General features: G+C 52.2%; 1 protein-coding gene across 1 annotated transcript in view; it reads left to right on the plus strand.

The window, feature by feature from the left end:
* The first annotated feature begins 408 nt into the window (after nucleotides 1-408).
* Nucleotides 409-13,302, plus strand: part of MPPED1 (metallophosphoesterase domain containing 1) — a 63,933-nt gene continuing 51,039 nt past the window's right edge. The window contains exons 1-2 of the mRNA XM_066358623.1: nucleotides 409-500; nucleotides 12,816-13,123. Coding sequence (XP_066214720.1) covers nucleotides 12,900-13,123 — 224 coding nt within the window. The 5' untranslated portion in view covers nucleotides 409-500; nucleotides 12,816-12,899. The remainder of the gene's footprint in view (nucleotides 501-12,815; nucleotides 13,124-13,302) is intronic.

Raw genomic sequence — 13,302 nt, forward strand, 5'->3', positions numbered from 1 at the left:
TGGCCGTCGGCCCTTCTCTGCAGCGCGGGCCCCGCTCCTCCTCCTCTGTCCCGGCCGCTCCCGCGCTCCCATCCCCTTGGCGGCGGGATGCGGACACCGGGCCTGGGCGGGGGCCGAGGGCCGAGGCCTGGCCTGCCTGGCGGGGACCCCGGCGGGCGGCCGCGCAGGGCCGGGGACCGAGGGCGAGAGCGCGCCCCTCCCGGCGCCCGGGCGGGGGGAGGCGGGAAGGGAGGGACGGGAGAGGAGGCGGGCGGGGGAGTCGGGGCGGCTCGGAGCCGCGCGGCGGGCGGGCGGGCGAGGGAGGGGGCAGCGGGGAGCCCCCCGCCCCCCGAAGGAGGAGTCTGGCTCCCACTTGCTGCCTCGGACGCGCGGCTAGGCGGCCGCCGCCGGAGGAGCCCCCGCGCCTGCTCGCCTCCCTCCCGGGAGCCGGGCCCCTGCCTCCCTCCGTGCTCGCTGTTGCTCGCGGCCGCCGCGGCCGCCGAAGAGGAGCCCGGGGCCAGGTAGGGCTCGGGGCTGGCGGGGCGCGGACTGGGGCGCGGGGTCGGCGGGGGCGCGGCCGGGACCCTCTCCAGGCGCCGGGTGACGCCCGCGGCACGGCGCAGAGGCGCCCGCAAAGTTACTTTGGCTGCCTTTGGCGGGTGCCGGTGCCCCGGCCAGGCATCCTCGCTGCCCTGCCCGCCGAGAGGGTGCCGCTGGAAGCGGGCTCGGCCGGGCGCTGGACTCTGACTGGGGCCGAGGGGTCAGCGAAACTTTTCCCCAGCTCGCCAGTCACTGCTAACGGCCGGCGGCGTAGCTGATGGAAAAAGTGGACTGGTGGGGTGCAAGTGGCGATGATGGTTCTAACAATAGCAGCTCCAGTGCTTTGAGAGCCTACTGTGCGCAGCGAGGCCCCCGCTGGCACTGGGGGTAAGGGAGGGGCATTAATACTGGTCTGGTGGTCACTTGCTAGCCGTTGCTGGAAACTCCTTCCCTCCCTTACTCTCTCTGTCGTTCCATCATCCCTCCATCCTCTTTCCATCCATCCATCCATCCATCCATCCATCCATCCCTCTCTCTCTCTCCCGCCCTCTCTCCATCCATCCATCTATCCATTCACTCATTCCACACATTTATTGCTGTCTGCCATGTGCCTGGCCCAGGGGATTCAGTGGCTAACCAGACAGGTCCCAGCCCTCACAGGCAATATTTCATGGAATGCCTTGCTAAGGATCAGTTTTGTCTCTTGTGTGTTTATTCTGGGACTTGTTACAGGCAAGTGAATTCATACACAGTATCCCTCTACCCTGGTGGAGACAGAGAGCTGATGTGTCCTGACGTCTGTGGCAGGCCATGGCTTGGAGTCCTAGACTCATGTCCTCCAACCCCTCCCATCCCCTCTCCACTCTGCTGGGTGGCCTGAGGTGGGACAGGGCTCCCACCCTGGAACTGGCCCCTAGGTTTGCCCTTCTGACCTCTCTGGGATGTCTCTCCCCAGTGCTGGGTCGGACCCGATCCCAGTTCCCATCAAGGAGCTTGGTTGCCCCTCCCTCCCCATCTCTAAGGCCTCCTATTGAACGGCCCAGAGGAGAGCTTGTTAAGTGGTGAACAATTATGAAATTAAACCGGGAACAAAAGTGGGCCGGTTGGTGAATGGTGGAGCTGGCTCTGCGGGATGCGGGACTTGAATGGTGATGGGAGACTTGTTAGCAGGGTGCAGCAAGCTGGGGGCTCAGGCAGACACTACCACTCTCAATACCCTGATTGGTCTTTGCAAAAAAAAAAAAAAAAACAACTTCATGAATAGCTTGTCACATGGACTGGAATGCTTTGGGGGATGTCAGAGAGGCCACCACTCACTGGCTGACTGCTGCATCCAAGTTGGAAGCCAGGCCTTGGTCCACGGGAGTCAGTGCACTAGGAGACCATTTGGGGAGGGGTGGTGCATTTGGCTGGGCTGAGGCAGCTTCTGGCGTGGAGAACACTCCAGGGCCTTAGAGCCAGCCGGTGGTGGTCAGAGGCATTCTGGGCACGGTGTACAGGGGGCCCGTGGCGCGAGAGCCGTGCATAATAAACTGCTTCACGACGCCCGGTTCCCTGCAAATTGGCTTTCCGAGTGGCAGTCCCTCAACACTTGTAAAATCCTTTCTCTTAAGATGGGTTTCTGTGAAATGGTTACATCTATTTGAGTGTTCACTCGGTGGGTGGAGGGACATTCATTGGCTGGTGGCTGGTCAAAAGGCGATAATGCAGTCACAGAGGTTTCATCGTGTATTTGGAAGTGCTTCAGTACAGGGTTGCCTTACTATTTATCTCTTGGCCCCAAGTATTTTGGAAGACCCATGATGAACTAGATCCCTGTAACGTCAGTGTGGGCCCGTTCAAAGCATCACTCACATGTGGGATGCCGTGTCTCAGATGTAACTGCTGTGTGTGCACTTAGAATCACTCACACCACCCAGCCCATACCCTGTGGGCTGAGATTGTGGACAGATGGACCAGATCTAAGTTTTAGGTAAAAGACAGGGCTTTGGGGTTGTTCTATTTGAGCCTAAATGTCAAGAAGGCATAGACGACACATAGAATAACCATTAAAAAAAAAAAGCCTGATTGTACATTTCCCGGTCCACCCATGAGACTATTAAATCTTTATCGATGAAAGTAATTTAAGTTTATTTGTTTTCCCTTGAATTTGCTACATTTTGTGCAGGCTGTGGTGGCCCCTGGTGTGCCTACCTGACAAAGAACACTTCCCTGTGCACTTGCCTGAGGAATTAGGATGGTAGTCAGATTGCACTGAAGGATAGCACTCAAGGAGAAAAATCAGCATTCTGGATGCGGGTTCCAGATTAGCAGAAAAAAGAAAAACCTCCCCAAAGAGCAATCATCTTTTAATCTATCAAAATGATTTAATTTTCCCAATTTTAGGCCTGTGAACTGACCATGAATAGTAGCGGGGCAGAGGAAATTAATCGGCCAGGCAAACACTTTTAACAAATAAATATTATGCACAGAAAAACAAGCAATTAGTGGAGGTTAGTTAATGCCTTTCAAGTTGTGGCGAGCTGCAGTTAAGGGTGGAATTTCTGCATTCTCCCTGAATTGCCTGTCAAAATCTTAAATGTGACAATGTGACGTGTCTTTCCCATCGCCCCTCCCTTGCCAGGAACAGAAAAAGGGTCTTTTTTTTTTTCCTTTTTTTCTTTTTTCCAGAGACAGATAATCAGAGAGAGGGATGGATAGGGACAGACAGACAGGAACGGAGCGAGATGAGAAGCATCCATCATTAGTTTTTTGTTGCGATACCTTAGTTGTTCATTGATTGCTTTCTCATATGTGCCTTGACAGTGGGGCTACAGCAGACTGAGTAACCCCTTGCTCGAGCCTGCGACCTTGGGTCTAAGCTGGTGAACTTTTGCTCAAACCAGATGAGCCCGCTGTCAAGCTGGCGACCTCAGGGTCTTGAACCTGGGTCCTTCTGCATCCCAGTTAGACACTCTATCCACTGCGCCACCACCTGGTCAGGCAAAAAAGGGTCTTTTTAAGCATCTTCCCTTTTCATTCTTCTCCCTGAGATCTCTTTGTTCAGCTGTTAGTACCTTTGTATGTTTGCTCCTCTGGAGTGAGGGGGCTCCAGGGGAAAGGGTTCCGCAGGTACGGGATCCTAGGGATGGGTTCCTGGGCCAACTCTCTGCCCACAGACCGCGGTCCATGGCCTCTCAGATGAGGGACAGGCTGCCTGTGGTGTCTTCCTTCTGGCTGAACCCCTTGCCCGGTAGGATAGAATGAGCTGGGCACTTGGAGGGCAGGCAGGAGACAGGAGGAAGAGAGATCTTTCCTGATTGGACTGTGCTGGGTCACTCTGGCAGAGTTCCCTGCCTTTGCGGATCCTGGGGTGTGGATGTCCCCCTTGGAAGGAGCCCACCAGCTGGCATCCTTTCCCGACTGCCACTGAAATGTTTGACTTGGGTCTGAAGGAGTAACAGAAAAAAATTGGAAAAAGAAAAAGCAACCCCAAGGGAAAGAAAAGAAGAGAGACCCCTTTTTGGAGGTAGGGTTGCAGAGAGGGTATAAATAGTTCCTTGGTTAATCCGATTCGCTGTGGCTCTTCCTGGTGACCTGGCCATTCTGCTGCCAAAACAAATGTGTTGCCTTATTTTGACTTCTTTTTTTTCCCTTTTAATGAGACAAAACTTAGTTATGATTTATTCCATTTAAAATATCTCTGTCCAATGTGGGCAGCTCAAAATCATGAGGGGAAAATACCTTCACTTGAGATTCTCTGTTTTAATTTTGAATGCAGATAGTGATTTGTAAGTTCTTTGGTCTCTCCATTTCTTTCTGTAAATGACTCTTTGGGGGCTTTCTTGGACGTGAACTTGGCCGGCTTAGAAGTCAGAGCATGGTCATACATCATAAATAGAAGCAGCTATAATAATAATACTGTAATAATAATAATAAAAAGTCTCCCTTCTGGTTGGTGGTGCTATGCCGAGAGTAGAGCCCAGGACTGAGGAAGCTGCCCCGGCCCACACCTGGGAGTGCGTGTCTACTGCACGATTTCACATCTCTCTCCCTTCCCTCCAAGGAGGATGGAGGCTCAGCGCTGAGGCACACAAAAGGACTTTTGGCATCACCCATTCTAATTCCATCACTTGAAGAAGAAAATGAAGCCCACTTTCCATTTCCAACACACCCGTCCGTGCCCCTTCCTTTCATTCTCTTGAATTTTCCAACTACCCACTGCAGCTTGCAAGGCTGCAGAACATTGCTCTGCTTACCTGAGAAGTATGCCCTTCCCGCACCCTGGCAGTGTTCCTGGCATAGGCACTCATTACCTCCTCCACCCTAGGCTCCCCTGGACAAAGAGGGTGGTGGAAAATGGAGTTTTGCTTTTGTAACTTTGTCATTCAGACACAAGAGTTAATTGATCATGCTTTGGAGGCTTAATCTTTAATTGCAAATTCCTGCATGATCGCACACCCACACACACAAAAATACACTTATATGGATAAAAAAGAAAACAAACAAACAAAAACCAAAAAGGCAAAACTCCAGCCTCAGATGTAAGTGTAGAATTACCATAGTGCCGATTTGATTACGCTTCAGTGACATCTGTTTAATAGATTTCCATGAGAACTGTAACTCCACATTCACTTTCTCTGCAAATTGCATTTGAACACCGAGCAACGTGTGTCCCGAGCCCCCATTAACGCAGAGTGTGACTTGATGTGGACGTGGAGAGGGGATGCAGGATGCAAAATTTTTACACATTTACCTCTTGTTTCCTTTTGTGTGTGGGCACGTCTGTGTGCACAGTGGGAACGGAGCCTAGCAGCTTCCCCGTTTCCACGCCACAGATAACATGGATCTCCAAGTGCTTTATTTCGAAAACTGGGACATAGCACTTTGTAGAAGGAAAATCAGCCTGTTCCCTATTATTTACATGATTGCTGAACTGCTAAGGTGGCTTAGAGGAAGCACTGAGAATTATAATAATTTATGGAGCAGCAGAGCACTGGTTTGCAAACCTCTCCCAGCCCCAGTTTTCTGAGCTCCTTTGCGTCGCTGGCCTCGCTCAGTGCCGTGGGTGTGGAGAATACCAAGGATTTGAAGACCAGCCGGGCAAATGGACTGCATTCATATCTCAAATTAAAGGAATAAGTGAGCAGCTATTGGTGCAGAGGACATGATCCAGTAAGTAGCACTCTCCATCATTCTGAAACAAAAGTACATAATTGGAAAATGAACGGGCAGCAGCAACTGGGGGGGGGGGGGCACTGCGCAAGGAATTAGAAAGTGTAATGTAAAATCATGTCATAATTCAAAAGGGGGCCCAGCTAAAAGGTTGTTAAGTGGTAAATGCTTTAAAAGTCACTTGTCGTCAATCCGTTTCCAAGGAGTAGGGTCCAATTTTCTCGATATTTCTGGAATCCTCCATCACCGGAGCTCATCAACTCATTCAACTTGGCGGCGAATCCCAGCTGCAGGCCTGGAGTGTCTTTCCCCAGACTCCCACAGTCAGTCCCAGAGCTCAAGCATTTTGGGGACATGGAGGGATTTTTCCCCCCACTGGACTGTTATTTCTCCTTTCTTTTGAGTTCCTCTGTTTATGTTTTTTTGTGTTTGTTTCTTTCTTAAATTCTTTATGATATTTTCAACTACCAACTAATCATTTGCATATTTTCAGGCACAAGAGAAATAAGGAAAAATAATACCTTTTAAAGGTGATTTTTAGCCCTGGCCGGTTGGCTCAGTGGTAGAGCGTCGGCCTGGCGTGCAGGAGTCCCGGGTTTGATTCCCGGCCAGGGCACACAGGAGAAGCGCCCATCTGCTTCTCCACCCCTCCCCCTCTCCTTCCTCTCTGTCTCTCTCTTCCCCTCCCACAGCCAAGGCTCCATTGGAGCAAAGTTGGCCCGGGTGCTGAGGATGGCTCTATGGCCTCTGTATCAGGCGCTAGAATGGCTCTGGTTGCAACAGAGCAACGCCCCAGATGGGCAGAGCATCAACCCCTGGTGGGCGTGCCGGGTGGATCCCGGTCAGGCGCATGCGGGAGTCTGTCTGACTGCCTCCCTGTTTCCAACTTCAGAAAAATACAAAAAAAAAAAAAAAAAGTGATTTTTGAGCTTTTGTGGAAGCATGACTTCTAAAAGAATGATTGCTAACCCCTCTCACCTTGGTCATTTTCTGTTGATTATTTCTCCTGCATTTTGCTTGCAGGGAGGGGACTACTTGGGAGATATTAATGATGGGTTATTTTTTTTGGTGACGTTTCATTATATTGCAACTAAATTATCAACAAAAGCCCTCTGGTGAGCAGTGCCTTCCACTGAGCTGGCTGTCTGTCTGCATCCCTCTAGGTGATGGCCGGAGGGGTTGCCTGTAGGCTGGGCTGGCCAGTCTTTAGCGGCGCAGGGGATGCAGGCTGCCCCTACTTGGGTGGAGGGTTGAGGAGAGGGAGCAAAGATAGGTCGGGGTCCTGGCGGAAGCTTGTCTGGGTTGGGCTCCATCAGAATGCCAGCGGGGAAGGCTGTTGGGACAGGTGTTTCTATGGGGCCTCTGTTGAACCGCCAGTTGTCCCTGTGTGGTCATAGATTGGTACCCAAGTTCCAGACTCAGGACAACACAATATTGGCCCTACCCCTACGCTTGTACCCATGACAGGAAGAGAAACGGAGGCCTTTTGGGGAGGTGGTTGCCTTAAATTAATAGCCTCGAGTTGGCTTTGACTACAATGACCTTTACCATTTATAACATTTTCAGCGATCAAAATGGGGACACTTGAGAGCCAGAGAGGATGCTTGGAATAATGACTGATAGGGCACAGCAGGCGTGAACTGGGACTGCCCTGGGTGCCCACGCTGCTATGGGGAGCAGGTGTCCGGTGGAAGTGGACACCTCAAGCCGTGTGGAAATTTATCTTTGGTCTGCAGGTCAGCAACCCCTGCCCGTGCAAACACTCATAGATTTCGTTCACCTTCTCGGACTGACTTGGGCTGCTGGAATGACCCAAGTGTCTCTTTTGCAAATTGTTCCCCTCCTTCCCGCACTGCTGTTGAGATGCTCCTTGTCAGCCAAGCCCTTCGTGGTCTCTCCTTTCTGGGTGGCCCGTGTTGGCTGGCCACATAGTTTGGTAGAGATCTTGCATCTTCTCAGTCACAGCCTCATAACACGGTTTCCAGCTGCTCTGATGATTGGTCTGGCTGCTTCTGCTGGGCTCCCAGCCCTAGGAGGATCAGTTTCACATCTGAGTCATTTGGGTTCCAAAACAGGGCCTGCCAGGGAGTGGGGACCGTGGATGTTTCAGGGCTGACCAGTGTCCTGCGGTGCCCTGGGGTGAGGGGGTGGTGAGAGCTTAACTAGAAAAACTAGTTTGATGGTCCTGGATGTACCCACTGGGGAAGTAAACTAACGGGTGACTCACCCCTGTCGGGGTGGGCGGAGGAGGCCAAGAGCTTGGGCTTCCAGGCAGGGAAGGGTCGGGGTGGGATCCTCGGTTCTCTGAAAATCTCTGCTCAATTCTCAGAAGTTCCCTGCAGGGCTCCTGGGTGTCATCAGAACTTTCTTACCACAGTAGAAAAAACATTTAGTGAACACCTACTGTGTGTTGGGCCCTCGGCAAGCTGCTCATGTCCTGTGACCCTCCCAGGGGCTCCGGCAAGGCAGCTTCAGCATCCGTATGTTTGCAGACGAAAAACAGAGATCTGAGGAGGTTAAAGCTGCTTTCGAGTACGGGCTGTAACACCCAAGAGCCTGTGCCGCTTCCCTCTCATTCATCCGTTCACGCATGTTTTAGCCTTCGGCTTCTCACTCAGCTCAGACACAGGATGGGACTCCGTGTTGGGAGGCTCAGTGAGAGAAGCCCTGGGGAGCTGTGGGCAGAGTTATCTAGCCTGGGGAGGCCGGGGAGATGTCTCTGAGTCCCTGAGCTGGAAAACAGGGTGGTGGTGGTGGTGGTGGTGGTGGTGGTGGTGGTGGTGGTGGTGGTGGTGGTGTGTGTGTCTTGGTGCCCAGAACCTGCCGGACAGAGGGAACAGCATGTGTGAAGGCTCAGAGGCGGGACTCCCAATGTGCCAGGGAAATTTGGAATGGTGAGTTTGGCCTGAGCCATGAGAGGAAGGCTGGGGACGGGTAGGTCCCCTGAACTAAGGAGCTAGGGCTTTCCCTGATGGCTGTGAGATGGTCCTCAGGAGGTTCTGTGTGGGAGTGAATGGCTTGGTCAGAAGTTGTTTTCAGACATTTGTTCTGGAGGCTGGTGCGGTGCTGGCCTTGGCAATGTAGCAGGAGGAAGGGCAGACAAGGTTGTGGGGCCGTCAGGGACCGATGGGGCCTGCAGCTGGCTGCTTCCTACATATGAGCTGTGCAGACTGTCGGCGCCTCCTAGCCACTCTGCTCAGTGCCTTTGTATCTGTTGGAGAGCCCTGGCCTGACAGGACTCCTGGTACCTGGGCACCGACAAATACACGCCTCTGAGGTCATATGGAAAGAGAAACTGCCTAGTGAAAGAAGACTTTTGAAAAGCGAGCCCTGAAAAGTAGAGGAATTTTTTTTCAACAGGAATTTTTAACCCAGAAATGTCAAGAATGTTTCAACCCTTTCCATCGGGGCTGACTGAGCCTTGTAAAGGGGCAGGCTCCAGGCTTGCTTTATCCCCTCTGTCACCCAGTGAGGAAGCAGAATCGTCCAGAGAGGTTAAGGATGTTATCCAGTGTCCCACAACTAAGCAGCTCCATTGGAAACCAGATTTGAATCTTGCTTCTCCTCATCTCAAAGTCAAGGCACTTCTCCGTCTCGTAGAAGCACACTGGTGGCTGAGAACAACAGCAAGACAGGAGAGACCATTTATTGATGCTTCCTCTGCCACGGTGCCTTTGCACTTGCTGTGCTCTCTGCCTTGGTTCTCTTTCCCCAGGACTGGGCATGCCCGACTCCCTATTGGCATTGACTTTACAGGTGACATCTTCACCTCTAGGTAACATTCTTCGGACAGGCCTTTCTTGATCACCCAATTTAAAGTAACAATCCTGCTCTCCCAATTACTCACCACTCTGTTCTCCCTCTTTTACTTCTTATCTGAAAGGATCTTTTCTACTTACCTGTTTACTCTATTGCCCCCCACCCCCAGTTCCTTGAGGGCGATGATTTGTTTGTTTTTTTACTGCTTTTTCTGGCACCTGGGACAGTGACTGCATGTAGGGCCATCGTGAATTTGTGATGAATAAGTAAATGCATTAAATAAACTCATTCCACCCTGCTCTCTCGTTCCGTTTCCTCCCCACCCACTGGCACAGAGGAGGCACTGGTGGTCCAACCAGGACATGTGACTTGCTCAAGGTCACTCTGCTGGAGGGAGCTGGGATAGAAGCTGGGCATCTTCCCCAAAGGGTCCCAGCACCTCTCTCGCCATTGGCATGCTGTGTTGTTTTGTGGACCTGTTTGTTGTAAACGCTTCCTGGCTTGTTTGTCAGGAATGGCTGCTCCCCCTCTGTGGATGGGCTGCGTTCTCCACACGGTGGCTGACGCTGCTGCAGCTCCATAAATATTAAATGGGTATTAAAAGAAGGCTCTGCATTCCCAGTCTCCCTGATTTCTCTGAGCAGGGCCCATTGCGAACCCCCTTTATGTGAAATGCAGCGTTTCACTGCGGAACGCCTCCTGGGACGCTTTGCTGCTTGCCTCTTCTGGCTGAGTCCCCTGGCGCACAGCAGCTCTCCCCGCCTCCAGGCCGCGCAAGCGCCTGCTTCCGGGGCGGGGGTGGGTGGAGGCCCCTGGGAACCCCCTTTCCTATGGGTTGTGCCCAGGTTGGCCAGCCTTTTTGCAGGCTTATAGGGTGGGAAAGGGGGAGATGGATGGTGATTCTTTAACCTCTAGCTGAACCCTCTTGACACCCATCCTCTGCCAGGCCTGTGCTGGCACCAGGGAAGTAGACTGGCAAGACACTCTGTCCATCTATCCCTTTCTCTACTCTTCCACCCCTCCACTCCTCCACCCCTTCACCCCTCCATCCTTTCTTCCATCCACTCACTAATTCAGTACTTAAGTGTCTGTGAGAGGCCCTGGGGTGATGATGACATAATCACGGTAATAGCTAACATTTATTGGGCACTAACTGTGTGCTGGTCTCTGTAATGAGCAGTTTACATGAACCGCCTCATTTAATCTTGACGACTGTGTGAGGTAGCTACTAGTCTTCTCTCCATGTTACGGATAAGAAACAGAGCCTCCGGCTGGTTAAGCCACTTACTCAGGTCCATGAGTCATGGTCCTCATCAGAGGAGCCACGGCAAGGATTTCGAGCAGGGGTGTGTGGTGAGCTGGCATTTGAAAAAATGTGTGCTCTTCAGGGCGCCTGGAGCTGCCTCCTGTGCTCACTCCAGACACCACTGCACCACAGGTGCCCCCATCCCTGGGCCACCCTGTTCACAGCAGGCCTCTGAGGCACAAGTATCAAATTGAACTGAATAGTGATTATAATAGCAACAGAGGATGTTAGCTGGGCCCTTGGCATCTACTAGGCACTGTGCTCAGAATTCCCATTCATTTAACCTGCACAGTTATCCTAAAAGGTGGGCATTCTTATTTTTAAACTCTTTTTCCAGAAGAGGAAGCTGAGGCTCAAAGGGGGTCAGAAGTTGGCCTGAGGTCACACAGCAAGTCAGTGCAATGCTGGGCCTCAAACCCCTGTGCAGATCTGGGCTGTGGGAGCCCTGGACCTCGGTGTCTGCTGCCCGAGGCTTCTCCCCAGGTTTCAGGCAGGATAGCTGGCTGGGTTGGCTCCCACAGAGGTTTAGTGAGTCTGGGGCCAGGACATCGGACTCCCCCACCTCAGAGGCCTGCCCCACTATGTCTGCTGGGGAAGCCAAGTCACTTAGACACAAGTGCATCCTGAGGGAAAAAGGTTTTTTTTCTTCCCAAGTGGAGAAAATGGAACTGTGTTGTGAATCAGAATGTGTTTTGTTTGTTTTTTTGTGTGTGTGGGGGGGTGTTAAGGAGAAGGATATTGCTATTTATGGCACCTTGTATGGGCATGCTGTCGAGATTTTTTTTAAAAAAATTAATAATCCATTTCTCCTTTGCATGCAATTAAAATGTTCTCCAGCCTCTAATTTTTGTCATTTTCCTAATCTAATTTGTTTTCTGACTGTGTCGATTCTTCTTCCATGCGCAAAGCAAAAGGGATTTTTCTTTGTTTGACGTGACTGGGATATGACTGTCCAGGATAGTTTAAGTTATGTTATTTTCCCCTTGGTTAAATGTAGTGCAAATGGAATCATCGGGGAGAACCTTAATGACTAAAATGGAAACTAAATGAAACAAAAATGTTCAAGGCATTTCTTATTTACCTGCTTTAGAAAAATAATTATAGAACAGAGAAGACAGGAATAGATGGACTCAGCAAGGGGGCACTGGCCATCCTGTCCAGGGTATGCCGGGCAGGACAGGTGGCGTCTCCAGGATTTCCCCAGAGCAGACTTGGAATCAGCCAAAGGGACATTTCGGTCCAGGATCTATCTACAAAGGCAGACCCCACTTTCCAATGAGAGAAACTAAAAAAGCAAAAAAAAGCATCACAAGCCGTGATTCTAAGTGGATTTAAGGGTTGACAGAATTCCTGAGATCCTTTAAAGGCATCGAGGGAGGCTTTTTTTTTTAAAGGGAAGATTCCTGCCACCCCTCCCCACCCCGGCCACCCCCTGAGCTGATGTGGTGGATGGCAGTCTGTCTGGGAAAATCCCTTCTGCAGCCGCTGTGAACAGATCTCTTGAGGCCAAACCCGATGCTGAGGAAGGAATCTGCGCCTGCCAGGTCCCACCTGCTCAGGCTTGCATGGGTGAGGGGGTGGGGCCGCCAAATGGGTGTGTTTGGGGGGTCTGTTGGGAGGGGACCCAGGGTTCTAGGGAATCCTTCCTGTCCCTAATTCCGAAAAGTGAAACTCACCTTACCTGTTTGCAGAATACCAGTCATTATCCTGCCGCATCTCACGGTCACCTGGTGGGCTCTGGAGGATTTTGTTGAAGGCCAAAAAAAAAAAAAAAACGAAAGTCTTAAGTATTTAAACATGTTGGACCATGCATACATCCATCCACAGCGTTGTGGGTTTGTTTTTTTTTTCTTTTTCTGTTCCCTCCCTCCTTTTCCTTTTCTTTTTACCAAAGTATATTCATCAAACTGCTGAGTTGGAAAGATTTGTAATGAGTTTTTGAGCTGTATGACTGTGTTTCCCCCCCCCCCTCTCCCCCTACCCCCGCCCTCTCCCTCTTTCTAAATCTTCATCTGACATTAAATAAAGCAAATCCCAAACAGATTAACTGTCGCACGGTTCTGCTCCGTCTCCTCAGTCTGTTTCCAGGTCTGGCGCGGGGCCGGGCAGCGGCGGTGGCGGCGGCGGCGGCGGGAGATGCCCGGGCGGCCAGCGGAGGTCCATGTGGCGCACTAGGTGGGACCCTGGCGTCCTGAAGGCAGAGGCCCTGGCCCTCCTGCCCTGCGGCTTGGGCATGGCGTTCTCCCAGTCCCACGTGATGGCCGCTCGGAGGCACCAGCACAGCCGGCTCATCATCGAGGTGGACGAGTACAGCTCCAACCCCACCCAAGCCTTCACCTTCTACAACATCAACCAGGGCCGCTTCCAGCCACCGCACGTGCAGATGTAAGTGGGCGGCTCACAGTGGGGGGGGGGGGGGGGCGGGGCGGTCGGAGGCGTGGGTGGTGGGTTGGAGGGGGTGGGGGCTCGCGAACCAGGGGTGCCTCCTGCCTTCTGGGCCCACCCTGTTTCACGCGTGTTGACTGAATGATGCTGGGGTGCCAGGATCAGAGGCCCCGAAGTCG

This window comes from Saccopteryx leptura, chromosome 1, assembly GCF_036850995.1.
Source record: "Saccopteryx leptura isolate mSacLep1 chromosome 1, mSacLep1_pri_phased_curated, whole genome shotgun sequence".
NCBI lineage: Eukaryota > Metazoa > Chordata > Mammalia > Chiroptera > Emballonuridae > Saccopteryx > Saccopteryx leptura.